The sequence below is a fragment of the Saccostrea cucullata genome, unplaced genomic scaffold, assembly GCF_032062105.1.
Source record: "Saccostrea cucullata isolate Sc308-1 unplaced genomic scaffold, CSIRO_AGI_Scuc_v1 ctg14, whole genome shotgun sequence".
Classification (NCBI taxonomy): domain Eukaryota; kingdom Metazoa; phylum Mollusca; class Bivalvia; order Ostreida; family Ostreidae; genus Saccostrea; species Saccostrea cuccullata.
Window position 1 is genome coordinate 682,936 of NW_026941090.1, and position 27,040 is coordinate 709,975.

The 27,040-nt window shown below is 32.9% G+C and overlaps 3 protein-coding genes across 5 annotated transcripts; 1 reads left to right on the top strand and 2 right to left on the bottom strand.

Annotated features, from left to right (window-relative positions):
- Positions 1–6,308: 6,308 nt before the first annotated feature.
- On the top strand, positions 6,309–8,665 carry LOC134257113 (uncharacterized). 2 transcript variants are annotated; one of them, XM_062739755.1, is made up of 3 exons: positions 6,309–6,400; positions 7,106–7,378; positions 7,586–8,665. In XM_062739755.1, exon 3 carries the CDS (start codon positions 7,596–7,598, stop codon positions 8,403–8,405), a length of 810 nt encoding a protein of 269 aa, XP_062595739.1. In that variant the 5' UTR covers positions 6,309–6,400; positions 7,106–7,378; positions 7,586–7,595; the 3' UTR covers positions 8,406–8,665. The 2 variants fall into 2 exon arrangements, with proteins under 2 accessions (XP_062595739.1, XP_062595740.1); XM_062739756.1 differs by lacking the exon at positions 6,309–6,400 and having other exon boundaries at positions 7,031–7,378.
- Positions 8,658–25,247, bottom strand: LOC134257112 (V-type proton ATPase subunit H-like). 2 transcript variants are annotated; one of them, XM_062739753.1, is made up of 15 exons: positions 25,088–25,246; positions 23,212–23,229; positions 19,631–19,712; positions 18,918–19,017; positions 18,379–18,468; positions 18,052–18,165; positions 16,479–16,583; positions 16,068–16,165; positions 15,829–15,939; positions 15,632–15,716; positions 15,216–15,394; positions 14,914–15,039; positions 14,095–14,196; positions 9,487–9,600; positions 8,658–9,311 (listed from the first exon to the last, which is right to left on the bottom strand). In XM_062739753.1, exons 1-15 carry the CDS (start codon positions 25,143–25,145, stop codon positions 9,239–9,241), a joined length of 1,455 nt encoding a protein of 484 aa, XP_062595737.1. In that variant the 5' UTR covers positions 25,146–25,246; the 3' UTR covers positions 8,658–9,238. The 2 variants fall into 2 exon arrangements, with proteins under 2 accessions (XP_062595737.1, XP_062595738.1); XM_062739754.1 differs by lacking the exon at positions 23,212–23,229 and having other exon boundaries at positions 25,088–25,247.
- Positions 20,427–21,499, bottom strand: LOC134257115 (uncharacterized). Its single transcript, XM_062739757.1, has one exon. It carries the CDS (start codon positions 21,050–21,052, stop codon positions 20,642–20,644), a length of 411 nt encoding a protein of 136 aa, XP_062595741.1. The 5' UTR covers positions 21,053–21,499; the 3' UTR covers positions 20,427–20,641.
- Positions 25,248–27,040: the final 1,793 nt, after the last annotated feature.

Consider the following 27,040-nt stretch of genomic DNA (forward strand, 5'->3'; position numbering starts at 1 on the left):
TTCAAAAACAATTTTCATGCCTCTAACAAACCCATTTCTACTAAATATGCTTTACTATCAACTTTAAAAACAAAATTTCAATCAATATGTCATTCAATTAAGTAATCAAATATGTGACCAAAACTCTTGAATAGTTAATTGGCACAATAGGACTTTCATACTTCAAATGTGTATTCATTGTGAAAAGATATTTCAATGGGTATAAATATTTTGACCTTGACCTTAGAGCTTGACCCACTTTGAAATAAACTTTAACCTTAGCTATAACTTTTGAACAATGAGTTAATATTGGGGCTTTCATATTTCACAAGTGTATATTCCTTGTTACAAGGCCTTCCTTTGAATACCAAAAATTTTGACCTTTTGACTTGACATTGGAGTATGATTAGCATTTGAGAAACTTCAACCCCCGCCATAATTGCCATACGGTGGGGCATCTGCGTTTAAAAAACATACCTTGTTTTGAAAGAAGATGTTCAAAAAATTCTTTTATTTTTTGGAAATTCCATACGAAATACAATGAATATCCATAGAAGAATATATAAATGAAAGAAGACTGGGACTCGAGGTGTATATTTTTTGAGGAGGCTGAAACCTGTAGTGTACTTTTAAAAAATGTGTCATTTGAGAGGTTTTGGTCATCACCATGCTCCAGCCACTCCACTCTCGCAAAGTTACTGGCACCATCTTTCAATTACGTATATACATGTAGGTTTAAGTGTAATGATATTAGGAATAAGGCAGAATTATAAATTTGACTTTGTGGGGAAATTGGGATGGAGGATCCACATAAGTTGGAGAAAGTTACTGTTGTAATGGACAAAGAAAGATAACTCTGCATGATACTAACAGTTTTATACATATGGCTTCCACCCGTGAACGATTTCGTCAGTGGTATAATTTGAGTGCCCTTCTATGTGTAATTCATAGAGAATTTTTTTTTTTTGCTACACGCTTTCGCAAAAATTAGGGGACACTAAATCTGATTCGCCTGTTACAAAAAATGTAACCTTGGCCATAACTTCTGAATGAGAAGAGATAAATCTTTCATATTTCGTATGTGCATTACCTGTGACAAGACCGTTTCAAATATACAATAGTCATGTATTATGATTTTTGAATTCTTGACCTTGAAGTTTGACCTAATTTTCCAAAAATATTAACATACTTTAAATTGGTCATAACTTCTGAAGGGGAAAAGATAGGACTTTCATGTTATACATGTGTATTACTTGTGACAAAACCTTTCTAAATATACATATATACACACTATGATTTTTGACCCCATAGCCTTGACCTTGAAGTTTAATTTTCTTTTCAAAAACTTTACCGTTTGTCATAAAATTTGATTGAAAAGGGAGAAAGCTTTCATATTATACATGTGTATAACTTGGACAAGACCTTTCTAAATACGTGTACACTGTACATAATTTTTGACCCCGTGACCTTGAAGTGTTTACTTTTAATAAATTTTAACACTACATTAAATTCGTCAAAACATTTGATAGAGAGAAGGTAGAAATTTCATTTTATACATGTGTCTTACCTGTGACAAACCCTTTCTAAATACATTATGATGTTTGACCCAATAACTTTGACCTTGAAGTTTGACCTTCTTTTCAAATACTTTAACCTTGGTCATACATGTAGCATTTTTATGAGAAATGTCGGTCATAAGCTCTATAGAGCTTATGTTACTTGTCTTAAAAATCCTACCCTAAATAAAATTTTCTAATTCTGAGAAGAGATAGGGCTTTCATATTATACATGTGGATAGCATGTGAAAAGACCCTTCTAAATACACTATGATTTTTGACCCCGTAACCTTAAATTTGACCCACTTAAAAAACTCTTACATTACTTTAAATTGGCCATTACATTTAGAGAAAAGGTAGGATTTATATAAATTATATGTGTATTAACTGTGAAAAGACCTTTCTAAATATACAACAATTTTTTTATCACGTAACCTTGACCTTGAAGTTTGACCTTCTTTTCAAATACTTTAACCTTGGTCATAACATTTAAATGAGATGAGATAAGACTTTCATATTATACATGTGTATAACCTTTGGCAAGATCTTTCTAAATACACTGTGATTTTTGACTCCGTGACATTGAGGTTTGACCTACTTTTCAAAAACTTTAACCTTGACTGTAACATTTGAATGAGAAAAGCTGGGCCTTTCATATTAAACATGTATATTACCTTTACACGACCTTCCTCAATACACTGTAATTTTTAACCCCACAACCTTGACATTGTTTGACCTAATTTTCAATTTTTTTTTATTTTGGTGATTACTTTTGCATGACAAATGATCTGGCGTACATAGTTGACACAATATGTCATAGATAATGGCATCCAAACCAATAAGACCTCAATTCTTTGAATTTGGTTGTATTTAATTACGATTCCGAATAAATATGCCAACATCCATGCTAAATCATGGAACATATGAAAAATAGTAGGACCAACTTTTATGTTTTACAATGTTATGAGATACATGTAGCTTAGGATTTAGCAGATTCGTTGTTGCATTTGGAAATGGACCGTTCTTTTACAAATTAATCTCAGACAATACGACACGAAGGATAGAAAACCTTTGAAGACATTCTAAAATTAAATCAAACAAATACTCGGTGCTCCTCTTAGCATGTTTTTAAACGGTTAATTGCAGTTAAACAAAGGCAATGCAAAGATGCGTACATTATTTAGTCCCTTTAAATTCTTTAAGAAAAGATATCCTCTAAAAACAAATAATATGCGAGACGGCTGCATTGTCATACGTTAGAAAAAAATTCTTTTTACCTCTAACTTAATATCGACCATTTTCACCCAAACTACCCCAATTTAACTTTTCTTTTTATAACTTTTGCTTTTACAAACATTTACACAAGTTCGTTTGTTGATAAGAAGTAGTAATTTAGGCCCGCGACTCCTAGTTAATTTGAGGCAAACGAACAGGAATAAGTATATGTTGGTAAACTTTTCCCGAGTACCATGAGATTTGGTGCCGAGCGAAGCGAGGGACCAAATTGAATGGCAAGGGAAAAGTTTAACAACATACTTAGTACATGCTTCACACGAGAAATTAAACCCTTTGTGTCTCTGTCTATTTTATTACAAATCTTTGCGTGTTTCTTATTATTTTATCAAGATAACGATAGTGACCCTGGCTGTTGCCATTTAGTACAGGCCCAGATGTGATAATTATACCCTCGGGGTAATATCTACCTGTCAGGTGACGGTCTACAGTGAGTAGTTTTCAAACACAATACAGGTTCATTTCTATAGATTAAAAAATCTCTGTATGAAGATAGTCAAGTAATTTTAATGGACTTTAATGGATTTAAGTCAGGAGCAGTTAGTTTGTGGACATTATTTTAACATTTGTTTTTGGTGGTAAAATTGATAAATTTCTCCTGAAAATTAAAGAATTCCACAGAAAACGAAAAGCAGGAAAAGAAAGGTTTTCGGTTGGATTTACATGTATACTACTTGAGCAATATAGGACGGTTGCTGTTATTTTGAACGTCTTTAGAAACCATTTACCTGTACACTTTTTGATATCAGTCCATATCTGTTTATTTGGAATCAAAGGTAAAATTTAATAGTAAGTAAAATTTTATTGTTCTCACTTCTCGATGCGGTAAATCTGATTAAATTATCAATATAAATGGTAAACCCTAAATTTTCAATAAATTACTAGACATTTCTTAAATTTCTAATTTACTTTTGATTTTAATTTCAATTTTTATTTAATTTTGTCATGTTTTAATTTTGGTTAAATTTGTCAATGAATAATTCAGGAAGAAAGACAGGGGGAGAGAACTAATTCTCTAGTACAGTAGATTTAACTACTGTACTAATTTATGTCACTGTGTAGGTTTTTTGACTATGTAGCACATTAGGTTCATTATTCATTGTCTGGTGACCTTGCTCTGTGTCCATGATTATAACCTATCATTGGTAATGATTTGCTCAATAATTATGCACACAATGACAGAGTCACCAAACCATGAAGCTTGGGCTTGGGGTGTACCAAGTGATTTGGTAGCAGCAAAAACCCTTTGTTCGAGGTGTGAGGCATATACTAACAACGGTTTAAATATTGATTGGAATTGATTGAAACAAACGATGCAGATATTCTAGATAGAAATCTTCGTTCCCATAACCACCACTGAGATACACCGTCCCAAAAATGAAGAAAAAAATATATACATAGTGATGTGTTATGTTGGACCTCTACACAGTGTTCAAACATTCTTAAATTAACTTTTATTTAAAAGTTCTTTGTCTTGATGAGGACCAATCGACATGAAAATCAGAAATAGGATCGATGAAGGGATTCTTGAGCCCCACAAACGGAATCAGATTTACTGACTATATCAGCTTCATCAATTCACGAAACGGATCAACGCCATTTACGGTCACACCCTTTAATCTTTGTATTGTTTCTTCAGAAATATTGAAAGATGAGCTTCTTAAGTTGTATGTCAACAAAAACTGTCCCATTGGGACCGGCGGAAGACGAAATCCTACACGAGAACTGTGTCGCCTCATTTAACTGTCGCTTTTCTCGGGAGAATGGTCGACCATGGGTTTGTGACGTAACATTTCTACCTCAAGGTTGCATTGCTGTCCTAGATAAATGGAACAACAAACTAAAAATTCTGGACAAGAAATTTTCATGTAAAACATCGTTTTCTTTAGAAGACATGGAGGCTCTCTCTTATGTATCCAATGATGTCATCGCTATCATGATGTCAAACAAAATTCTGTTCTACTCAATTAAGGACAAAATATCAGATGTGACCGTTAAAGAAACAACATTCGGAGGAAAGGGTTTAGCTTTAACTTGCAAAGACGACTATTTAGTTCTTCTGTACGAAAACCGGGAGGTGTATAGCAGCATATACGTCAAATTCATGACGTTTTCAAATGGCGGATTGATATGTCACATTACCGTAGAAATTGACATGAAGGTAGATCTATCAAATTACATTGCTATTAGTGATAAAATGAAACGGATTTTTCTAGGTAACCTTAAAAAGAAGTCTATCATGTGCTTCTCAACCTCCGGCGTTTTACTCTGGGAAACCAAGGTTTCATCATGGCCGCGAGGAATGGTATTTGTGGACAACAAAATTCTAGTCGCAACGTTTTTCGACCATAAGATCCACTGTTTAAGTATTAAAGGAGAGTATATGGGCGTATTGTTTGATGCTTCATGTGGAATAAGATATCCGTTAGCATTGTGCTTTCATAAACCAACTCAACATTTACTCGTGCAATGTGACCATTTCGGAGATTTCAAGGTTTTTAAGATTTCTTCGTTGGAAAGTTTAATAAAAGTAGAAAATTAAAAAAAATATGTTTTCTCTGTTTATTGTGTGATTGTGTGCAAGTTTTCCCTAGTAATAGAAGATACGGGGTATAGAGTTTTTGCGCAGTCCGTCCGTCTGTCTGCATGCTTGTCCGCAAAACTTCAACCTTGCCCATAACTTTAGAGTGGGTGGGTCGGGTTTGGCTTTCATAATTCATAGGTATACTCGTGACAAGACCTTTCTTCGGGTAGCACCAAATTTGACTTCTTGTCTTTTGAATTTGACCCACTTTAACCAGAAACTTCCGAACTTTAACCTTAGCAATAACTTTAAAATAATCGACGCTAGAGCTTTCATACTTCACTTGTATGCACTGTGGCAAGTCCTTTCAATGGGTATAAATATTTTTTTTACCCTGATCATAGAGTTTGATCCACTTTTTAAAATTAACTTCAAGCTTGTCCATATCTCTTGAACAGTTAGTACTAGGACTTTCATATTTCACAGGTGTATTTCTTGCGACAAAACCTTCCTTTAGATGCCAACAATTTTGACCTTGGATATTGACCTGGATATGAGAATTTCAACCCCAATCAGATGCTAGCTGTAAGGTGGTACACTGTTTTACAAACACATCTTGTTCATCATATTTATATAGGGTCTATATGAAAAAAATCAAAATATTTTTTGGAAGAAGTATCAACAATGAGTATAATATTTTGCGTGGTTAAAAGCTACATTATTTATATACTCTTAGTACTATTTTAAGAATTATTTACCAGAACTCTAGCTACAGAATCAGGACCCTTTATTACCAAATCAATACATGTAATAAGAAGGATTTCCGACCATTCATTGACCAATAGCCTTACAGGAAATAGGAGAGTGGGCGAAAGACGGGTGGCGTACCGCTCTAAAGTATACCCCAATTGTTCCCTTTCAGTACAGGTATTGCCAAACAATTTTTAGTTTTTTTGATGCACATCCAAACATCAACAAGTCAGGGTAGCATCAGAGAACAAAGCAGCGAGCAGAAGTCGTGCACATACTTTTATCAGACCTTTTGAAGGTTGGTATTCAAATATGCTTTTATATATGTATTTACAATAAAAAATGAAATCTTGATTATAAATCTTATTGCTTCTCGGAAAAAAAATAGAACGCAGAAGTTTTTTTTTTTCTTTTTGATAGCATTTATTTATAAATAGCCAATACCAGAAATTGAGGAAGGTATAATTGACTCATAAACACAATCTATATATATTTAATCAAATCAGATACATGTACCCTGAATTCATAATTGCCAAAGTTTTGAGGAAATATTTTATCAGAATTTCGACTTGGCCTCGTTTCTTTTACCGCTTGGTAATAAGGGTTTCTGATGACGACTTGTATTGTCAATTTGCCAGTGTGAATCTACAATCCCGTGCAAGAAGATCAACATTAAATGCAGTAACTGCTTTTAAAGCCGACGTTTTATCAACATAAAACTGTCATTGCCTCTTTAATTAACGTTGGGAGAGTTTGTCAAAAGTTCAATAATCTTTTCAATTTGTTCACAAATTCGTGTAAATACGTATTAAATTTTATAGTTCGTAATATGTACACATGACATGAGTTACAATATACTGCAACAAAGCGCTCTAACAATGAGTTCTGATATCATTCGAAGATATCGGTCTTAGCCGGTCCTTCTCAATATAATAAAATGATCATAAATTAATATGTTACGAGTTAAAACCCTGAATCTAATACTTGGATTTAAATTTCACAGGGGACCGATAGGAAAGATTCCAACCCTCTGTGACATTGTTATAGTGGAGATTTTATACACTACCATTGTCTAAAAAGGACCTTGTTTATTGAAACTGTTTACATGAAGGACGTAGATGGGATATTTTTAAAACATTATCTGCATAAAGTATCGGGTATGCAACACGAAAATAGCAATAGACTACAGTGAATTTACAGATATGTGCATTGTAAAATTTTGAGAAATTTCTAAAATTGTTGCCTTTTACTGAGGACCTATCACTGAAGAATGAAAGTAAGTAGTAAATCGTATTTGAAGGTGAAATATTTGTGAATTCTATTCAAAGACTTAATTACCAAGACAAATTGAAAAGTATTACACTGCCTGTAATGTTGGGTATTACATTTAAGAAGTAATTTGTTAAAAATGAACACACCTTTTCCAATCAAAACAGATAATAATTATTTTATGAAGCTAAAAAACCCTAATTTATATTTCCAGAGTGCCCAAAATGTCGAGTGGCATGCATATTTCTAAGAACACAGTGAAAAGGATTAAGCAAGGTGACATCCAGCTTCATTCAACTATCCATAAAATCGACTCTTCTCTTTCCGAAAGTCTCCATCAAATTGAATACAATGTCCGGAAAATAGCACAAGAACAAGGGCAAAAGGATGAATATCAGCCTTACTATCTACGGCGAAGACGCTCCATTGAACAAATCATCGATTCAGAGAAGGCCTTCCCATTTAACAATGAACTGCGCGAAAGAGCAAGTAGTCTCGGAAGCAGGCCTGTGACAACTAGCAAACTGCAAATTCCGAGCAATTCCGCTTCCAAAGAATCGGTATCTTCTGAAGACGGTAATGGGACACGTGACGTCAACAGCCCAAGACGTCGACCCAAAACAAGTGAAAATACAGAAGAAAATCCTGGCAGCAGTTTAAGTCAGTTTTACCGTTTCAGACAGGGAATGAGATCTAGAAGAAATTCATTGCCTATGAGTTTTAGTCTGCAAAACTTGGATGATCTCCGCGCGCGAAGTCAGAGTGAATCAGGTGAGGTCGGAGGACTGAATGTTCGTCTGCATCGCTTGGAACATGAACTCGCGCAGAGAAAACCAAAGAGCAGACGACAGCTCCTCGCCACTAGTATGACGTCAATTGATGAGAAAAAAGAACAAGAAAAATTAGAAATGGAGAGGCGGCAGCAAGAGGCAATGGAATATGTTAATTCTATTGAGAAATGTAACAGTTACTACATCCGAAACAAAAGTAACCCGGCGGAACTAACTGTAGATGAGATCTTTCAGAAATCCTAACATTATGAAGACATTTTTGTTTTTCTTTCACAATAACAATTTTGTTTACCTTTTATGTGAATTGTAGCTCAACTGGAAGATGGTGAAATGTGCTTATTGCAAACATGGATAAAGCTAGTAAGCCAGTACATGGTCAATGGATACTAATTATATTTTCACTAAGACCATGCTGTTCAGGTAAACATGCAATGAATACTGACTGTAACATTTTTTTACCACTGTTTCATGTACTAAATTGAATGAAAACAAGACTGATCTGTAACATAATATATTTTTTTCTAGTTGTAAACATAAACAAGTCACATTTAAATAATAATTTTTGTTAAAAAAAATACACTTCTACAAGCTAACATCACAAATCATCATAAATCACCTGTATTTATTGTCAGTAAATGAGACTTGAGTTGTTGGATGTTTATAAGGCTTAATAACCCGACCAGAAAACCATCCTGTAGCCAACTCTGGAATTCACATCAAATAATTATGAAAACACTGTACAAATAACCACTAACAGTTGTTACCTCCAAAACTGTTCCTCAGAATATATCCAAAATTAATACCACCCTCCGACATCCAAATACATTTATGTGTATATAACTAATTTGTCATTTTATATGATGAAAAATATATTAGATGAAAAAAGAACTAAAATATGGTACATCCTTCATGTCAGAACCCCCTACAAGTGATATCAGCCTTTGTGTATGATGACAATCCTGGAACACCAGGCCTGCTGGAATGTCATGGTTACCCTATATATAATGATACATGTCTCTGGATTATATTGACTAGGACAGAGAAATACATCCTCTGGGGACAGTGAGGGGTGACTACTATGCGGGGGTTTGTACCATCCCAGGACCCTCCTTGGGTTGGTCCGACTGCAACTGTCGTCCGAGGTACTCCCTGAAAACAGGAGGATTATCTGATGTAGGGATTTAGAAAAATCAAAATTTATGCAAATTATAATCCATACAAAGTGAGAAGATTTATGCTTTTCTGAAATCCAGTGGCAGTTGTAAGAATTATATTTGTTTGCTTTTAATGTACCCAAAATTGTCTTTAAAGAAAGACATCTTACCAATTATGGACCATCAACTTTTGAACAGCAATGAGGGCTTCAAATCTGACATTAGGATCTTCATGTGAAAGATATTGCATCACTAATTGTTTACCACCCAACTGTTCTATCACACTATAAAACAAGAACGAATTGTTAAAATCATGACTGGAATAATTAAAATGTTTACAAATGATTTTAAATAAAACCTGAAACATTTTTCTGAATATGTTAAATAAGGATTCTGGCATTATCACAGCAAATTTGACTCATATTATGGAACTTTAACAGTACTTGTATCTTACAAATGAAAATCTTAAGCTTATTACTTGCTTTTTTTCTCAAAATTAGAAAAGAGATCATTACTTCCTCTATATCCTACTAACACTTTCCCCCAGGATAATGTGTGACATATTCTCCTATATCCTCTTTACAATTTTCTCCTGAGATAATATCTGATATACTGTAGAGGGGATTAATTTCATGGGTTGTAATTTTCATGTTTTTCTCTCATCTGACACGATAGCAATTCTTGAATTCGCAGAAATTGTATATAATAAAAGTTACCTCCCTTGTCTATATCCGTTTAATCCATACAACATTAATCAGCGTTATGTCTTTATATCATGAACAACAGGGTAGGTTATTATAAAACTAATAGATTTTAAAAAATAATTGACAATTAATTAAAACAAGCGCAGTTATCAAAAGTCCTTGACTATCAACGTCAAATGACTTTCCTATATGCTATTACAATGAGTGCATGTGCACCCCAAGATCTTCAATACAACACGGCGAAAAACCACTAGATCGTAATAAATGTGTTAATCAACTCAATGTAGGTTGACCTTCCACATCTTTGGTAAGATCAATAGTTATTTGAATGATTTTTTAAACCAATGTCATTAAAAACTAATATGAGGTAAAAAATACATGTGGTATCATTAGTAGGGCTGGGCAATAATATCGATATTTCAATATATTGCAATACTATGGCAAAAAATATCGTATCGCAATACGATTTTGTAATATCGATACAGTACAGGCCACGAGTTTTCCGCAACGCTCGGTGGACAAAACACCGTGTGAAACGCTCTGTGTTACACCGTGTACACGGTGTAGCACGGTGTGTGTGGATTTGAAATATACAGGTTGCCGCACCGTGTCTAGAAAAAGCTCAGCTAGTGTCCTCCGTGTCGCACCGTGTCCAGTAAATTTCGTTCCGTTGCATGTCCAGAAAATTCCCCTCCAAGCTGCACCGTGTAAATAGTAAATACAGACAAAATCGTTTGTTTCTGATAAAAATTTGATAATAGATTTTGATGACAATTTATAACTTGGGTTTATGTATGTATAATAATCGTTTTTATTCTACCAGATATTGGACTTCGAATGGCACGCATGATATTGAGATTAGATATCGGTAAAAAAAAAAGGAATGATTTTCATTTGAATTAACTGTGTGTCTAGAAATTCATTTTAGTAAAATTATTCATCCACGTTACAAAATCAAAATTATGAATTTTATTTTAAATGAATAATTTAATCTCATGTGTTCATGTAACAAAGGAAGGCGAAATGGCGTCGAGCTGCATTCGTGTCACATACACTGTATAGTACAGTATAAAATTAAATCAGAGCTGTATTTATGTTCATGGTTTTAACATGTACAGTACTAGTGTACAATCCAAGCATTATTATGTATATTCCTTATTAAAATACATTTGTTTTGTTCATCTTGAATTATTCTGAATGTGGATGCGAAAATCGTCAGCAGAAACACGAAAATAATGCAATAATTTCAAAACGTATTTCTCGTAACCGCAAACATTATTTTCATAGAGTAGTATTCACTACGTTGTGTTTTTAAAATCCTTTCAGTGTAAGTAGTTATTTCAGTAAAAGTGTATAAAGAGCAACACCAGAGAGAGAGAGAGAGAGAGAGAGAGAGAGAGAGAGAGAGAGAGAGAGAGAGAGAGAGAAACTCATACAACCCCCTTTTAACATAGTCTGTAATTTTTTTTTAATTCTTCGTTTTATTTAAGTTAAGGAGGTCACAATTAAACATTCTATAATTCTATTTAATTGCCACAACTTTTGTTCATATTCAACCCATTTAATGCTGTTAATTCGTTCTCTGTGTATGCTGTACGCACAAAATTCTCGTGCATCACCTGCCAATCAAAATACCATGACGCTAGGTGACCTTGAAAGTCTGTTTACGCGGAAAGAATTTCTCTTGTGATTTGAAACAATCTTATGGTCAGTTCCGAGTTCACACCTGTTCAAAAAATATATTGGGTCTCTGCCGGTGGGCCAGGGGCGCCGTATGTTTATCACACCTTTCAAATTCTTTAGCTCTGACCACAGCAAGTGTATAACATGTAACACACTCAACTGATATCATGCGAAATTCACCTTCCAGGTTTCACTACAACAACAATTATAAACTTACAATTATTTGTTAATTTATTTATCCTTTTTCAGACACAAATAAGAGTGTATCCCGTAGATTAAGATTAAAAAAAAACCTAACATAAATTTGCAGACTTCTGATAAAGTTTTAACCATCTGATTCGTATCGCTTTCTAGAAGGGGGGGGGGGGTAAAAATCGCTAAATATCTAAAGTATGTTTTCTCAAACCGCTTTTTCTTCTTTTCACACGATATATTTGAGAATGAAGTAATATTCGTACTGAAGTTAGCACATTTCATTTGCCAAAAATTCGGCTGTAATTTTTGTATTCAGCGTGTTTACTAAGTTTATTACTATTTAATTAATGAAATTATTCAGATTATCATCTCTGCCTGTTCAGTAGATTTTCGAGTTTACCGCATTTAATATTTATCTCCATATTTTACATATTTACAGATTTTTAGCGTTAGTCTTACTGCAATAATCGTTATCTGAACCTGTCCAATGATTCGCCGAGTATCGGAATTAATGTGTGAGTCTGATACGTATTTTTTTTTAAAAAAAATATTCTAGACACAGTACATATTTTATATACATTTAAATTCTTACAAAATAATTAATTCACTTAGTAGAATCACGCATCTGATATGTAATATGAAGGGAAAAATGATCTTGTATCAACGATTTAATTGAACACAGTTTAAATCAAAATCGAAAGTAGAGACAATTAAGTAATTCATGTATGAAAGTGTGTTTCCTCTTAGTGTAATATAATAATAGTCTATTGAACTTTTTATGACTAATATAATTAGGATTTAACTTGAAACGTGATTGTATTTTTTTTTCTGGACACGAGTACATTGTTATTAAGTTTTAAGGCATCTTATTAGTTTAATTATCTGTATGCGATAAATTACCAATATATGTATTAATTTATGGAAAAAGTACAACAAATATTTCGAAAGAAAGTTGATTTAATTTTATTAAATAAGGGCAATGAGAATGTTTAAATTATTTATCATCAGTACTGTGACACACCGTGTCACACGGTGCACAGAAACGCTGACTTCAAAGACGCCGACAAGGTTCGAGGTCCACGCTAAAGCGTGGACTTGCGGTCCACGGGGCCCCGTGTTTTTTGCGGAAAACTCGTGGCCTGTACTGTATATTGGCAATAAGCTTAGATTAAGGAATTTTGTCATTAAATATAAAAATGGACTTATGAAAGTTTGTTATTTAGCCAAATTGTAAGTCAGAACTTCTTTTATGGGAACATTTCAGAGCATAACTTAAATGAAATCAACAAGATTTTTTTCCGTGCTGGTTACTTATCATGGTTACGTACATTTCGCATGTAAATTAAAGTAAATTTAGTAATAAAATGCCATTTTTATTACATTGAAAATATTGCAATACATATCGCAATACAGTTAGAAATATCGCAATATATCGCAATACGAAATCTCAGGCCAATACCCAGCCCTAATCATTAGTTACACACGGGTAATCAAAACCAATGGCTCATATGCTTTGATTGATGAAACATGTAGCATTAGCTATTAAAACAGCTGTTTAACAAATACTGGTAATTATCTGCTGATTCCAATTAAAGTAAAGCATGATAATTAAAATAATTGAATGACAAGTACAGTCTATTCTCATATTTCCTAATAAAACATGGAGATTATTGAAAATTTATTCCCTGTTTCTTGATTGATTGTATGTTGTTTTACGTCCCATTTGAGAATTTCTTACTCCTATAGAGACGTCACCATATACTGGTGAAGGGCTTCAAATTTTGAACTTTACTCGGCACTCAGGGCCATTGAGCAGACGCGAGGGATCTTGACCGTGCCAACGCCTACCGCTGACACGGGGCCTTGGTTTTTAAGGTCTCATCCGAAGGACCCGCAACTTTCACTTCAAAGTGCCGAGCGCATGGCAAAAGGAATATTTGCTACCCATTTTTCATCGACTTAGGTCAGTCACAGCTGTGATTCAAACTTACGACCTCCTGATCATGGATGGAGCGCTCTACCGACTGAGCTACAGTGAACAGTCACTGTTTATTGAATTCATGGATTTATTAACACCGTGAATATAGCGAATATTAACAACGAAAGTTATTTTCCCCCTATACAGTATTCTTCTAGATCCTCCTTACACCTTACTCCTGGTATAACGGCTGACATATTATCTTAGAAACTACTTACACTTTTCCCCTAGGATAATGTCTGACATATTCTCCTAAGTCATGAGCTGCCACAGAAAGGATTAATGGATCCTTACTACTTTCTAAAAGTCGAACTAACATCCTTAAAAGTGAAATGAAATAAATAAATATTAGGTGTAAACATAAAATCTGCTTAATCATGCACAACATTCATGCAAATAAAAATCGTAATCTATTTCGCTTATAACAAAGAATGAGAAAAGAAGCCATTGCCATCAGACCAAAACTATAGAAGGAGTAGCGTTTTAAAGGAATTTCACAAAAATTTATATTTTTAGTAATCATGGCAACACCGTTCATCGTAATAAAAAACCGATGCACTATTTTATGTATCTTAGTGTATTCTACTTGTGTGCCAAGTTATACTGAAATCAGATCAAAACTGTAGGAGGAGTAGCGTTTTAAAGGAATTTCACAGAAAATTCTATTTTTAGTAACCATGGCAACACCGTTCATCGAAATCAAAAACCGATGCACTATTTTATGTATCTTAGTGTAGTCTACTTGTGTGCAAAGTTATATAAAAATCAGAGCAAAACTGTAGGAGGAGTGGTGTTTTGAAAAATTGTTTACAGACAGACGGACAGCTAGACAGACAGCTAGACAGACAGACGGACGGACGACGGACACCTTACTATCGCATAAGCTCTTCTGGTCTCTGACCAGTAGAGCTAAAAATGGTAATCTATTTTGCTTTTGGCATTTCAAAACTTTTTTATGCATAAAAAATGGTTCTAGTCTCTTTATGTTAATAGCTACAATGGCATGTATATCTATAAAATTCTAATTAAGTTCATACTTAAGAAGAGAGTAGTTATTCTCATTAAGCCTGATTGCATTCTCCCTCCAGAATTTCTCATTCTTATGAACCGGGCTCCATTCCAATCTCCCTGATTTCACCTCAGATGTGTACTCATCAAATGAACTGCAAGTTAATACAGGTAAATCAGAAAAAGCAAACAAGAGTGTCCTCAATTCAAGAATATACAACCTTTATATAAAGAGAAAATCTTTATGCCATTATTAGATGCATCTTTTAAATTTTTTCGTGTTTAATATTATAAGTGTAAGTTTTTACTGAGTACCCATACACCTTGTTACCTAAGATCTTGGACAGACTCCTGCAGTTTCTCATTAAGGAATTCAAGGTCGTCCACAATGTCAGGGTCATCAAATTTCCTGGCCTCCAGCAGTTCTAGCTGTTTTAGGACTTTACACTGAACCATGGCCACAGCGTGTTCATGGACCAAATCCTTTTCTTCTGGCTTCTCTAGCAAGTTCTGCAAATCAAAGTTGGGTATTTACATAAATACAAATACATGTCTTTAGAATTGTTATCATCCATAATAACATTTAATGCATTGAACATTTGACAGGTACATGTAAATCTGTGGATCTGTTTTTCATGTTTCTTTGTTAGGTTTTCCTTGAACAAGGCTTTCGAAATTTCGACCCCAGTTTAATTATAAACTGTAATTATTATATGTACTTGTATTTATCTGAATTAGTCAACATACTCTGAATGTGGCAAGTATAATTCTTGAAACTTTCTCCTTCACAGATTCGCTGAGAATGTCTGATAGTACTGGGATGATTTTATCTCTAAAAACAATGGAAATTTATCATATTTTATGCATGAATCACATAATCTAATTAACCTTGTTTCTCAATAAAGTCAGACTGTAATAATTTGATTCTGATTCAGAATACTAACTTGCTCATTCTCTCTGCTATGTGAGGACTGAAGCTGAGACACCACAAACAAAATATCAGCTGATACTGGATCTGGAAGCCGACCTTGCTCCCTAGCAACACAGACACAATCCTACAAGTACAAATAGGTTAAAAATAACCTTACAAGTACTAAAAGGTCATCACAAAATCTAATAAAATAATTTCATATGATCTGACTTCTAGGTACAATAACTCAGGTAAAATTGACTTGTGACTTACGTAGCTATTCCGTCTACGTCTACAAACACTTGTCTGTATTTCTCTATTCTGAGCATCATTTGTAGGCACCGTGCTGCAGTCTGTATGTACTCATTACCCTGAGGTGAAACAAGTTTTTAACTTAAATGTCTTTCAAGAATATCTATAATATGTTTTCTAAGATTCAGACTGTGCTCTATTCAGTATCAAAAACCTTAATTCAATGGTTCTTCCTGTTGTTGTTTTATTCATTACAAAAATATATTAGCATCTATTTATTTTTCTAATAACTTTGGTAAGGATTATTAGCATAAAGAAAAAAAAAAATTAACTGCCTTTGCCATTAATTTAATTTAAAACTTCTAATCTAAAAATAATTTCCTTTGTAATATGTTTTCTAAGATTCAGACTGTACTTGTACGTCTAACTTACAGGAAGACGGAGCTGGTTTTTAAGCCAATCCATGTAGAATCTTAAGTCATCCAGACCCATCAACTCCTTACTCCAGCATGCCATCTTAGCAATGATTCTACTTGTCTGTAAAACACAATTACAGTGAAACCTGTCTAATCCGACATGCACTGGGAGACAAATTTTGTGTCGGATTAGAAAGGATGTCGGATTACACAGTGTTAACCAGAAGTCTCTGTTGAGACTGTAGCTCTACTGGATTGTACTTATCAAACCATTGCACTATTTTATGTATCTTTGTGTAGTCTACTTGTGTGCCAACTTATTTTGAAACAAACTAAAACTGTAGAAGGAGTAGCGTTTAAAAGGAATTTCAAAAAAATTCTATTTTTAGTAACCATGGTAATACCGTTCACCGAAATCAAAAACCAATGCACTATTCTATGTATCTTAGTGTAGTCTACTTGTGTGCCAAGTTATATTGAAATCAGACCAAAACTGTAGAAGAAGTAGTGTTTTAAAGGAATTTCACAGAAAATTCTATTTTTAGTAACCATGGCAACACCGTTCATCGAAATCAAAAACTGATATTCTATTCTATGTATCTTAGTGTAGTCTACTTCTGTTCCAAGTTATATTGAAATCAGACCAAAACTGTAGAAGGAGTAGTGTTTTAAAGGAATTTCACAGAAAATTCTATTTTTAGTAACCATGGCAACACTGTTCACTGAAATCAAAAACTGAGGCACTATTCTATGTATCTTAGTGTAGTCTACTTGTGTGCCAAGTTATACTGAAATCAGACCAAAACTGTAGAAGGGGTAGCGTTTTAAAGAATTTCACAGAAATTCTATTTTTAGTAACCATGGAAACACCGATCATCGAAATCAAAAACCGATGCACTATTTTTAGTAGTCACAAGTTATATTGAAATCAGACCAAAACTGAATTTCACAGAAATTCTATTTTTAGTAACCATACCGTTCATCAAATATATGTATCTTAGTGTAGTCTACTTGTGTGCCAAGTTATATTGAAATACTGTATTAAGGAATTTCACAGAAAATTCTATTTTTAGTAACCATGGCAACACCGTTCATCAAAATTAAAAACCATGCACTATTCTATTATCTTAGTGTAGTCTACTTGTGTGCCAAGTAATATTGAAATCAGACTAAAATTGTAGGAGGAGTAGCGTTTTGAAAAATTGTTTACAGACAGACGGACAGACAGACAGACAATAAATTACTATCGCATAAGCTCTTCTGGTCTCTGACCAGTAGAGCTAAAAACAAGGAGAATACTAAAATGGGAAAGAAATTTAACGTCGGAATTCACAGTGTGTCGGATTATTCAGGTGTCGGATTAGACAGTTTTCACTGTACTTCCATGAAATGTGCTGCATATGTCATAACTTTTGTTAACAAAAATTAATTTTGCATACTTTTTCTTTACTGGTACATTATGCAATTTTCCTTCTAGTTTTTAGCACAGTTCTGTGTACACAAATATATTATTTATTCAGTTAAATACATGTATATTATTCACACAAAACTTTATAATACCCATATCAGTTTATTATAGCTGTGTTTACCTGATTGACAATAAATCTGTCATTCCTGTTCAGTAGATGCATGAAGGGAGTCCAGACTGACTCCTTCATCTGTTTGGCATAATCCTTTAAGATTTCTACTCGGGATTTATCCTCCTACAAATAAAGTCTAATATAACATTTTCCTCTTGTCAAATACTAGCCATCCAAAACACAACGTATTCATTAACAAGCTTCATCTTGAAATAAAGCTGCTGTTCAATTTCTTGATAAATTTTACAGAAAAAGTCTACAGTTTTCTACTGTTCTATGAAAACTTGAAAGTAATCCAAAAGCCTCAATTTGCATTAACCCAGGACTACACTTTACCTGTAAAACATCATCCAACATAGTCAATATGTACTGTAAGGTTTGGTCTTTAGCTATCTGGCTCATCAAATTGAAGAAAGTTCTTGCAAACTACAATGAAAAAAAAACATACCAATGTATATACTGTTGATCACTTAATTTTCGCGAGAAAGGCATTGACTCTTTAAAAGCAAGACATAATTTTCACGAATTGTTAAAATTTCTCTATATAATCTTAAGGAATACTATTATACACGAGAACTTTATTTTTGCGTGCTAACTGTCTCGCGTAATTACGCGAAAATAATGTTCTCGCAAATAAAAAGTGATTTACAGTATCATTCTGTAAATAAAGTCAATGTATGGTTTGTCAGTTAAACTCATGTTATTACTGAATTTCTTTAAAGTAAATAAGCAGCCAAGGGAGACAACTCCAACCAATACTACTTTTGAGATACATATTTTGGTCATATTAAAAAAAATTATATTATGCAAATTTCTGAATTTGATTGAAATAATGAATTAAATTAAACAAAGTGAAAGAATATAAGTCTTGTAACCTGTAGTCCATTCTCCCTCAGCATGGCTGCCTTAGTTTCTGTGTTAGCATTATCAAACTGGTAGATAAAGTTATAATCCTCCTGAGAAATCATCTGTCCCCTGTAAACAAAGAATTCAATTGTCCACCATTTATACATATAAATCAATTGCCCCAGCATAAATTCAGAATTAACAAAGTTCCTGATATATGTATGGCTGAGACAAAATTTGCATCTGTGACAGCTTGCATACAACATAATTATGAAACATCTTTAAATGACATTTAATTTGGGAAATTTACGTCCATCTCCCTAATTCTGCTTCAGTTGATAAAAGGTTTGTAAGCATGGTAATGCCACACTCGATATAAACTTGTCAGAGAAAGCGCAGTTTAAGCAAACAACAATAGTAAAAAAAGCACCTGACAGTGTGCAATCTGTTTCACTGTGAATTCTAATTTTAATTTTTATTACCATTTTAAAGATTGTTCATTTTCTTGTCACTGTGCCACATGCATGTACGTTATTTCCAGGAAAAATTTCCCCGCCTTTACATATCAGTTTAACTAGAAAGATTTCACTTTACCATTACTGACAATATACCAATTAAGTTATCAATTATACCAATATGTACATGAATGATACTGATGACATATCCTAAATATGATTCTGAATTCCTTTTTTTTAAGATTTATGACAAATGAACACACAAGACACAGTATCCAATCACTTACTGTACATAGCTCTGCCAGTTGACTCTGTTTGCTCTGACATCATTGGCTCTCTGCTGTAGTAAACTGGTGGCCACCTGGGCACCTTCAAATAAACCAGACAAATCCTTTAAACTTCAAACATTTGATAAATATTCATGTCAATCAACATGCAACAATCACTCTTAAAATATTCTCCCAAAGTGATTTTTGAGGTACCTTTAGTTTCTGCTGAAGAACTGTACATCCCAAAATTTGTATATTAAAGTAAAACCTTTTGTTTTACCTCCCAATACACAGTGTATCTACCTGATGACATAGAATGTCACAGAAGCCTTAGTTAGCATTGTATGTCAGGGACCTGTTACTTGTCTAGCACTGTTATGTTGGCTGATCAAACAGGATGGTGAGCTAAAGCATGTGTTTAAGGATCAATAATTGAATGTCTGCATACTTCAATCTGTTACTGTTGTCCTACAAGTGCACAGCTAGTGTATCACTCATGGAATTCATTAGATATATGGTCTATTGTATTTCTTTATGCTTGTACGATTACACCAGGGACATTGATTCAATAGAAAAATCTGACTAAACATCCTAACTGTAAGATCAGCTTTTGTTTTACAGCAAACCTATTTATTCAATTTCATTTATAGATTGGTGCATTATGCACTGGGCTCTTTTTAAACATAAAATAAAATAGTACTTTATATCTTACAAATTATATTCCTCGTAAATTCTAGAATTAAATGTTTAAAAATTTCTAGAATGTAAATAATTTTAAATGGAAACGGGATAAACTAAAATAAATTATTCCTTTAAAAAAAAGTGTTGCTAAGTACATGTACAAATCTAATTGTAATTTCTAATTACTTGTCTTTTATATTACAACAACATGTATATATACAGTAGCAAACAATATCTTTCTTAAGAGAAATATCAAGAAAGCCTATCATGTTTTACATGTACATCCACTTTTTTCTTTTTAATTAGATCCCTTTCAAAGCAGTAGTAACTACCAAACCCTGAGTGTAATTAACAACCTCGTTCCTGTAACATCTGCTTATTTAGCATTTTCTGGTCCACCTGGCTCTGACTGCGATGGAATCGCTGACCGGTTGACATGATGACCTTGCCGGGCTCTGAGAAGCGCCGAGAGAACAAGGGCTTTTTCTGCATATTTCCTTTCTCCTGTCGTGTGCTCTTTCTTACTGAGAGATCTGTCACCAGCTCTGCTGGTATGTCTTTATGTTCGTGTTCATCTACCTCATCCTCAGAGTGATCTCCCCTTTGATCACAGTGCTCTCCCCTTTGAACACAGTGATCTGCCCTTTGCTTTCCAGAGAATCGCAACTGTCTAAATCTTTTCAAAGTTGCATCAGAAGATACATCACTTCCATTTTCATCCTTTTTGTCAGCAACAGAATAAGAACTTGTTCTCCTCATCCTCAATTAATACCGAACTTCCTTTCTCAATATCTACTTTCAGTGAATAATTACATAAAACAATGATCACATTTAACTAAAATCCATCAGAGATGCCCAGAAGCAAAGGGTTTTATTTGCACAGCAGTAACTTTGAATCTTAATTAACTCTTCCAGCTTACAAATATTCCATTATATTCCAGATTAAAATGAAATGACAGGCTCCAATATTGTCTCTGATAAAAGATATCAATGCCACAGAAGATATCCAGCTTTTACTTGATGATAAAGTTAGCAGGTTCAACAATTGGCATTAAATATTGATCTTATTAACCTCTTCCACCTGCTGCTGACTGTATACAACTGTTTTGGCCACAGGTTTTTTATGTCACATAACCTCTATAATCCAGAAGTTTGACCTTATAATCAGGTTTGCACAGATGTTGGTCAAAAATAATTTCTTCCTTGTAACTGCATGTGACCAGAATACCATCAACTTATCATGCAGTATGTCCAGTAACTTGACATTATCCAACAAACTTCATCTACCTGTGTGTCTATCAAAATCTAACACCTCTGTGATCTAACTATGTACTATTTTCTGAGCTGCAAAGCCTGAAGGAAAATGATATTCATACAACATTGTGTAATTTATGTTGCTATAGGATATGATATGGGAATAATTCATTTACAGGTAAGTAGACTCTTCATCCAAAAAAAAAAAAATAATAATAATACTTATAAGTCAATATTCATACAACAGAAATCATTTCTGTAAAATGATAAATGTTATAGTTAGTTGTAGATTTACAGTAAACATGCACTCATGCATAGTCCCAAGAAATTATTTAGTAAAAAAAAAAAATGGATAATTTTAAAATATTTTCCCTGCACTGTCAGTTTGTACATGTATTAATAAAGGTTGAAAAAGCCCATTTGTTTGAAAATAAATACTACTTTATTAATAATGCTAAGCTACCACATAATAAGGATAGTTTATTTTTGTTATTGTCTTATGCATTATCTAGTATTTTCTCAAAAATCCTTAAAGAACAGAATACATGTAATAAATATTAAAATCCTTTCAGCATGTTCAGCAAAGAACAAATTTTTAAATAATGAAAATGCAGAAATTAGAATGCTACATTTGAAAGATCAACTTCCAATGAAAGAAAGCCAGGGCACCTTTATAGTACAATGTATTCCAAAACAAACTTTCAATTAATTAAGAGCAGATAAATGTATTTTAATATCATGCTGATTCCATAATATTAGCAGATTTTCCCACTGGCAAACTTTCTTCATCAAATCTTTTAATGCATAAATGCCTCTTTCAGATTCAGTGTGCATAAAACAGCACCATTGCTAAATCAGAGAACATATTTTAAAAATTTTCCAAAAAATATTTCTTTTTGCCAATGGAGACCTGTATCCTTCTTATTAAAAACATCATTGCCTACTATGGAATCATTGGATTTCGTGATGGCTAAGTTTTGATTTCATAGAATTCATAGTTACATCTCATTCATGCACAAGTTAAAATCCTTCACAAACGAATACCAGGTAATTTATGGTTACAAAGTTACATTTCCTTCTGTATAGGTATATGAAATTATGTCCTAACAAACCTGCAAAAGTTAGGAAACTAGAAAACTATCCCCAGCAATTGTAATGATTGCACATTATATGTAATCATGCAAACTTTCAATGATAAAAAAAATCCATCTTTTTTTTTTTAATTTCTTGAATTTCTTCCTAGCTTATGCAATTATAGCAATAACATTAACTGGAACAAGAATGTCTGACTCAATACATGTATTTATTAAATTCCAGCTCTTTGAGTTATAGACAGGGAACATTAAATTAATGTTACTTATACTAGTACATGTACATGTACTTTAATAGTGCACCCTGTAGAGTCTTATGCAAACTTTTCTAGCCATGGTGAAAGACTTTTGCCATGATTTTATCAAATATTAAATGATTTAGTGAAAGCATGCAGTTTCATTTTTTTAAAAGTAATAAGAAAGTACCAGAACGACATGCTTCAACAATCAAGAGTGCATACTCAAAATGCTCTTCTTATTTGAAAGAAAATTAGCAACAGAATTTAATATTTCCTTTAGCATTGCCAACAATACAAGAGAAGAACTGAACTTAAACATTTTGTCTTCACATACCAATTGGCAAACTCATGTCTGCAATACAACATAAAGTTTGTAAATTAAATTTGATTCATTCATAATGTGATCTCTGCTTTAGATACGAGCAGTCCAGAAAACAATTTCTGAAAACAAAATAAATGAATTAAATTAATGCATGAAAACAAAAAGTAAATATACTTATAAGTAAAATTAGATAAGCTATTATCCTTGTAAATGTTCATATTTGTATTTTGTACCAGGTAGGTATTGTTCAGTATCGGGTTCGTTCGCCCAATCTACCTGTTCGCAAGAGTCCATTCGTGCAGAGTCCGTTCACCCGAAATATTGTTCGCCCAATATCTTGTTCTCCATATATGTAATTATATGAATTAAATATTAGTATATATTATTTATTCTATTTAATTTCTTTACAAACTTGGATGTTGTTTCTCAAATTTCGATACAAGGAATAATGTTTATAATTTAGTCTAATTTTTAAATTTGATTCTAATGATTTTTGAAGGCCTTAGTGTTAGCATTTTAGTTAATTATAGTTAATTAGATGATTAATATGATTAATATAATCATATATATGATAATTAGGGGATACATCCGTGTTATTTGTACAAATTGCACTATCTTTTGAAAACAAATAAAGGACTGAGACGTTAATTAATAGGTCCATTTTAGAATGTACTGAACAGCAGATGACGATCGAAGGTTTTACCTTTGAAGAATCTCTCCCTTTGATCTTTTAGTAAAAAAAGTTAAGGAAAGAAATTCATTAAATCCTTATTCTGTATTAACTGGGTGAATGGACCCTGTGATGAACAGGTTTTAGGGTGAGGGCGAACGGCTTCATGGGTGAGCAATTTTTAGGGCAAACTAACATACAACCCTATTGTTCATCTCTAAATCTATGGGCAATGGTTTGTATAACTTGAAAATCCTACACACATACTAGTAGCTAAAATTAATGGCAAAAGAATGTATGTTCCTTTTAATAGACTTCAGTCTAAACGTTAATGAAGTAAAATCTAATCTAAAAGTTTTAACTGTCTGCCGAGTAAGTTCGGATTCTTTTCAAAGTGGGGATAGATATTGCCACATATCTTAAGCCTTCGCTTTTTCTTGGCATTGGGGAGTACGAAAAAAAAAATGAAGAAGGAAAAAGGTATTACAAAGAAAAAAAAAATCATGTTTGGTGTATACCGTTACTTGTAGGACAAGACAAAGGTAAAAGAAAAAGAGGTTGTTGAAATCCCTGCAACATCACCAGTAGTTATAACAGTTGTTATATCGTCCATGTTTGACGAAGTGAGGGTGTGCAAAGCTCTAGACTAAGATTTTGCTTATTTTGGTTTTATTTCGCGTTTGCTGTTAAAAATCCCCGACACTTGTGGTCAACTAGGGCTGGGCAATAATATCGATATTTCAATATATTGCAATACAATGACAAAAAATATCGTATCGCAATACGATTTTGTAATATCGATATATTGGCAATATACATAGATTAAGGAATTTTGTCATTAAATATAAAAATGGACTTATAAAAGTTTGTTATTAAGCCAAACAGTAAGTCAGAAGTTGTTTTGTGGTAAAATTTCAGAGCATAACTTAAATGAAATCAACAAGATTTTTTTCTGTGTTGGTTACTTATCATAGTTGTATACATTCTGCATGTAAATTAAAGTAAATATAGTAAGAAAATGCCATTTTTATTACATTGAAAATATTGCAATACATGTCGCAATACATTTAAAAATATCGCAATATATCGCAATACGAAATCTCAGGCCAATACCCAGCCCTATGGTCAACTGGTCAAAGTAAATTTAGTAATGTCAGATTATCTGTCAGAACAATACCTGCGAAGCAGACACTTCGCAATCAGAATGCGCACTTTTACCTTTTTCAATGTCATCAATATTGCTAATGACACTTCCTAAGTTTGAGATGTTAGCCATTTTTGCTCGGTCTTTCTAAATTTTGTCTTGAAATTCTTCTGTCTCTCAGATAATTTATCATATGACTTGCTTCCTAAATCATTTTGTGTTTGACATATTAATACTACCCTGTAATAAACGTTCTTGTGATTGTGATGGTTGTAAGTATTTCGAGCCCGATTTCATTAAATTTGTAATTTGTTATCACTTACTAAGATTTCTCGAATGTTGTATGAAATTATATATAATCTCGAAAAAGAGGACATTTTCCATTTTAAATGGTTGTCACATATCAATATACACTGATGAATAATAATTTTGGAAATTATTGGAATGATCAACTCATTCCAAAAAATGTCTGTCTATCTAGAAAGATTAAAGATCAATGTAAATAATTTTTTATATCAAACTGGAAATTAAATATTTTGAATTCTCCTAGATGTATTAATTTTAGGATCTATAAAACAAACTTTGGTCTAGAAAAATATTTTTCTTTGTTACCCTATGTTCTTGTTTTTAGTTTAAGCAAATTCCGATGTGTTAGTCACAAATTACCCATTTAACGTGGAAGGTTTTTAAATATAGATAGAGCAGAGAGATTATCATGCGATCTCTGTTTGTAGTGTGTGAGAAACTGGGGATGGATTTCACTATATTTTTAATTGCAATTTTTTCAATGATGAAAGAAGAAAATATATACATGAAAATGTTTACAAAGTGAAAAATATTAACAGTTTTTTTTCAATTTATTTAAAAGTGATGATATATTTACATTAATTGGCATATCAAAATTTTGTAAAATTTAAATGTCTTTATTTCACTCTTGAATTCCTTCCAGTACTTCAAAACTAACGTTGTTTATATGTTAATCCTTTGTTCACTTGTTACCCTATCATTGTTGATTTATTTCTTGTTTAATTGTACTTTTATGCCTCATGTGAGGCCCTAAAGTGAAATAAAATGTTCAAAATATACAAAAGATTTAATAAATCCTGTTCAAAATTCCTGGATCCGCCACTGAAGTGCTTGTGAAATCATTAAATAACAGATGTAAATCGACTTTCCTTTGTGGGAAGAATCAAACTGATATTAGCATTTAACTAAAATTAAATTATAAATTCAAAATTAACCTCCGAGGTCACGAATGTAACTTGGGCCTCGGGGAAGAGTTGAAATAAATTTATCTGACAAACATATAATTATCATTTACAGAGGCGGTTTGTTCAAATAAGTCAATATATGCAACGTTGCATAAATGCATAGTTGATTCATTATCTAAAATTTCTTAAATAATTGTTACAAAAGTTTGTTTTTATTTTTGATAAAATTGATTTTTGTTTTGTAATTTCTGAATGCTCAATACCAATGATCCACAGATGTAAACCGATTCCCCCGATTTGCAGAATAATTGAATTATACACTGAATTTTGCAATCTAATTAAAATTAGCATGCAGCTAAAATTAAATAGTAAATTCAAAATGAACCTCCTGAAGAATATGTAAATTGGGCATCGGGGATGAAATATTAGAGAGGTTGAAATAATATGAAAAACAATTTAACAAATATGTGCATCAATTTATAGAGACGGTTTGTTCAACTAAGTCAATATATGGAACTTGGCATAAATCATACATGTAGTTGATTCATTGAATTAATATAAAACTAAAACTTCTCAAGTAATTGTTACGAAAGTTTTTTTTAATTGAATTCTTGTAATTTCTGAATACTGTTATTATGAAGGACGATATACTCTTTATCTGGAGCATCAATGCAGTTTTAGAAATGATGCATCATCATCATCATCATCATCATCATCATCATGGTTCTTTTTGGTTTCTGGTGGAACATACATATATGCAGCATAATTATACAGGGCGTTTCAGCAAACTTGTCCCAACTTTGTTGTCTCAAGATA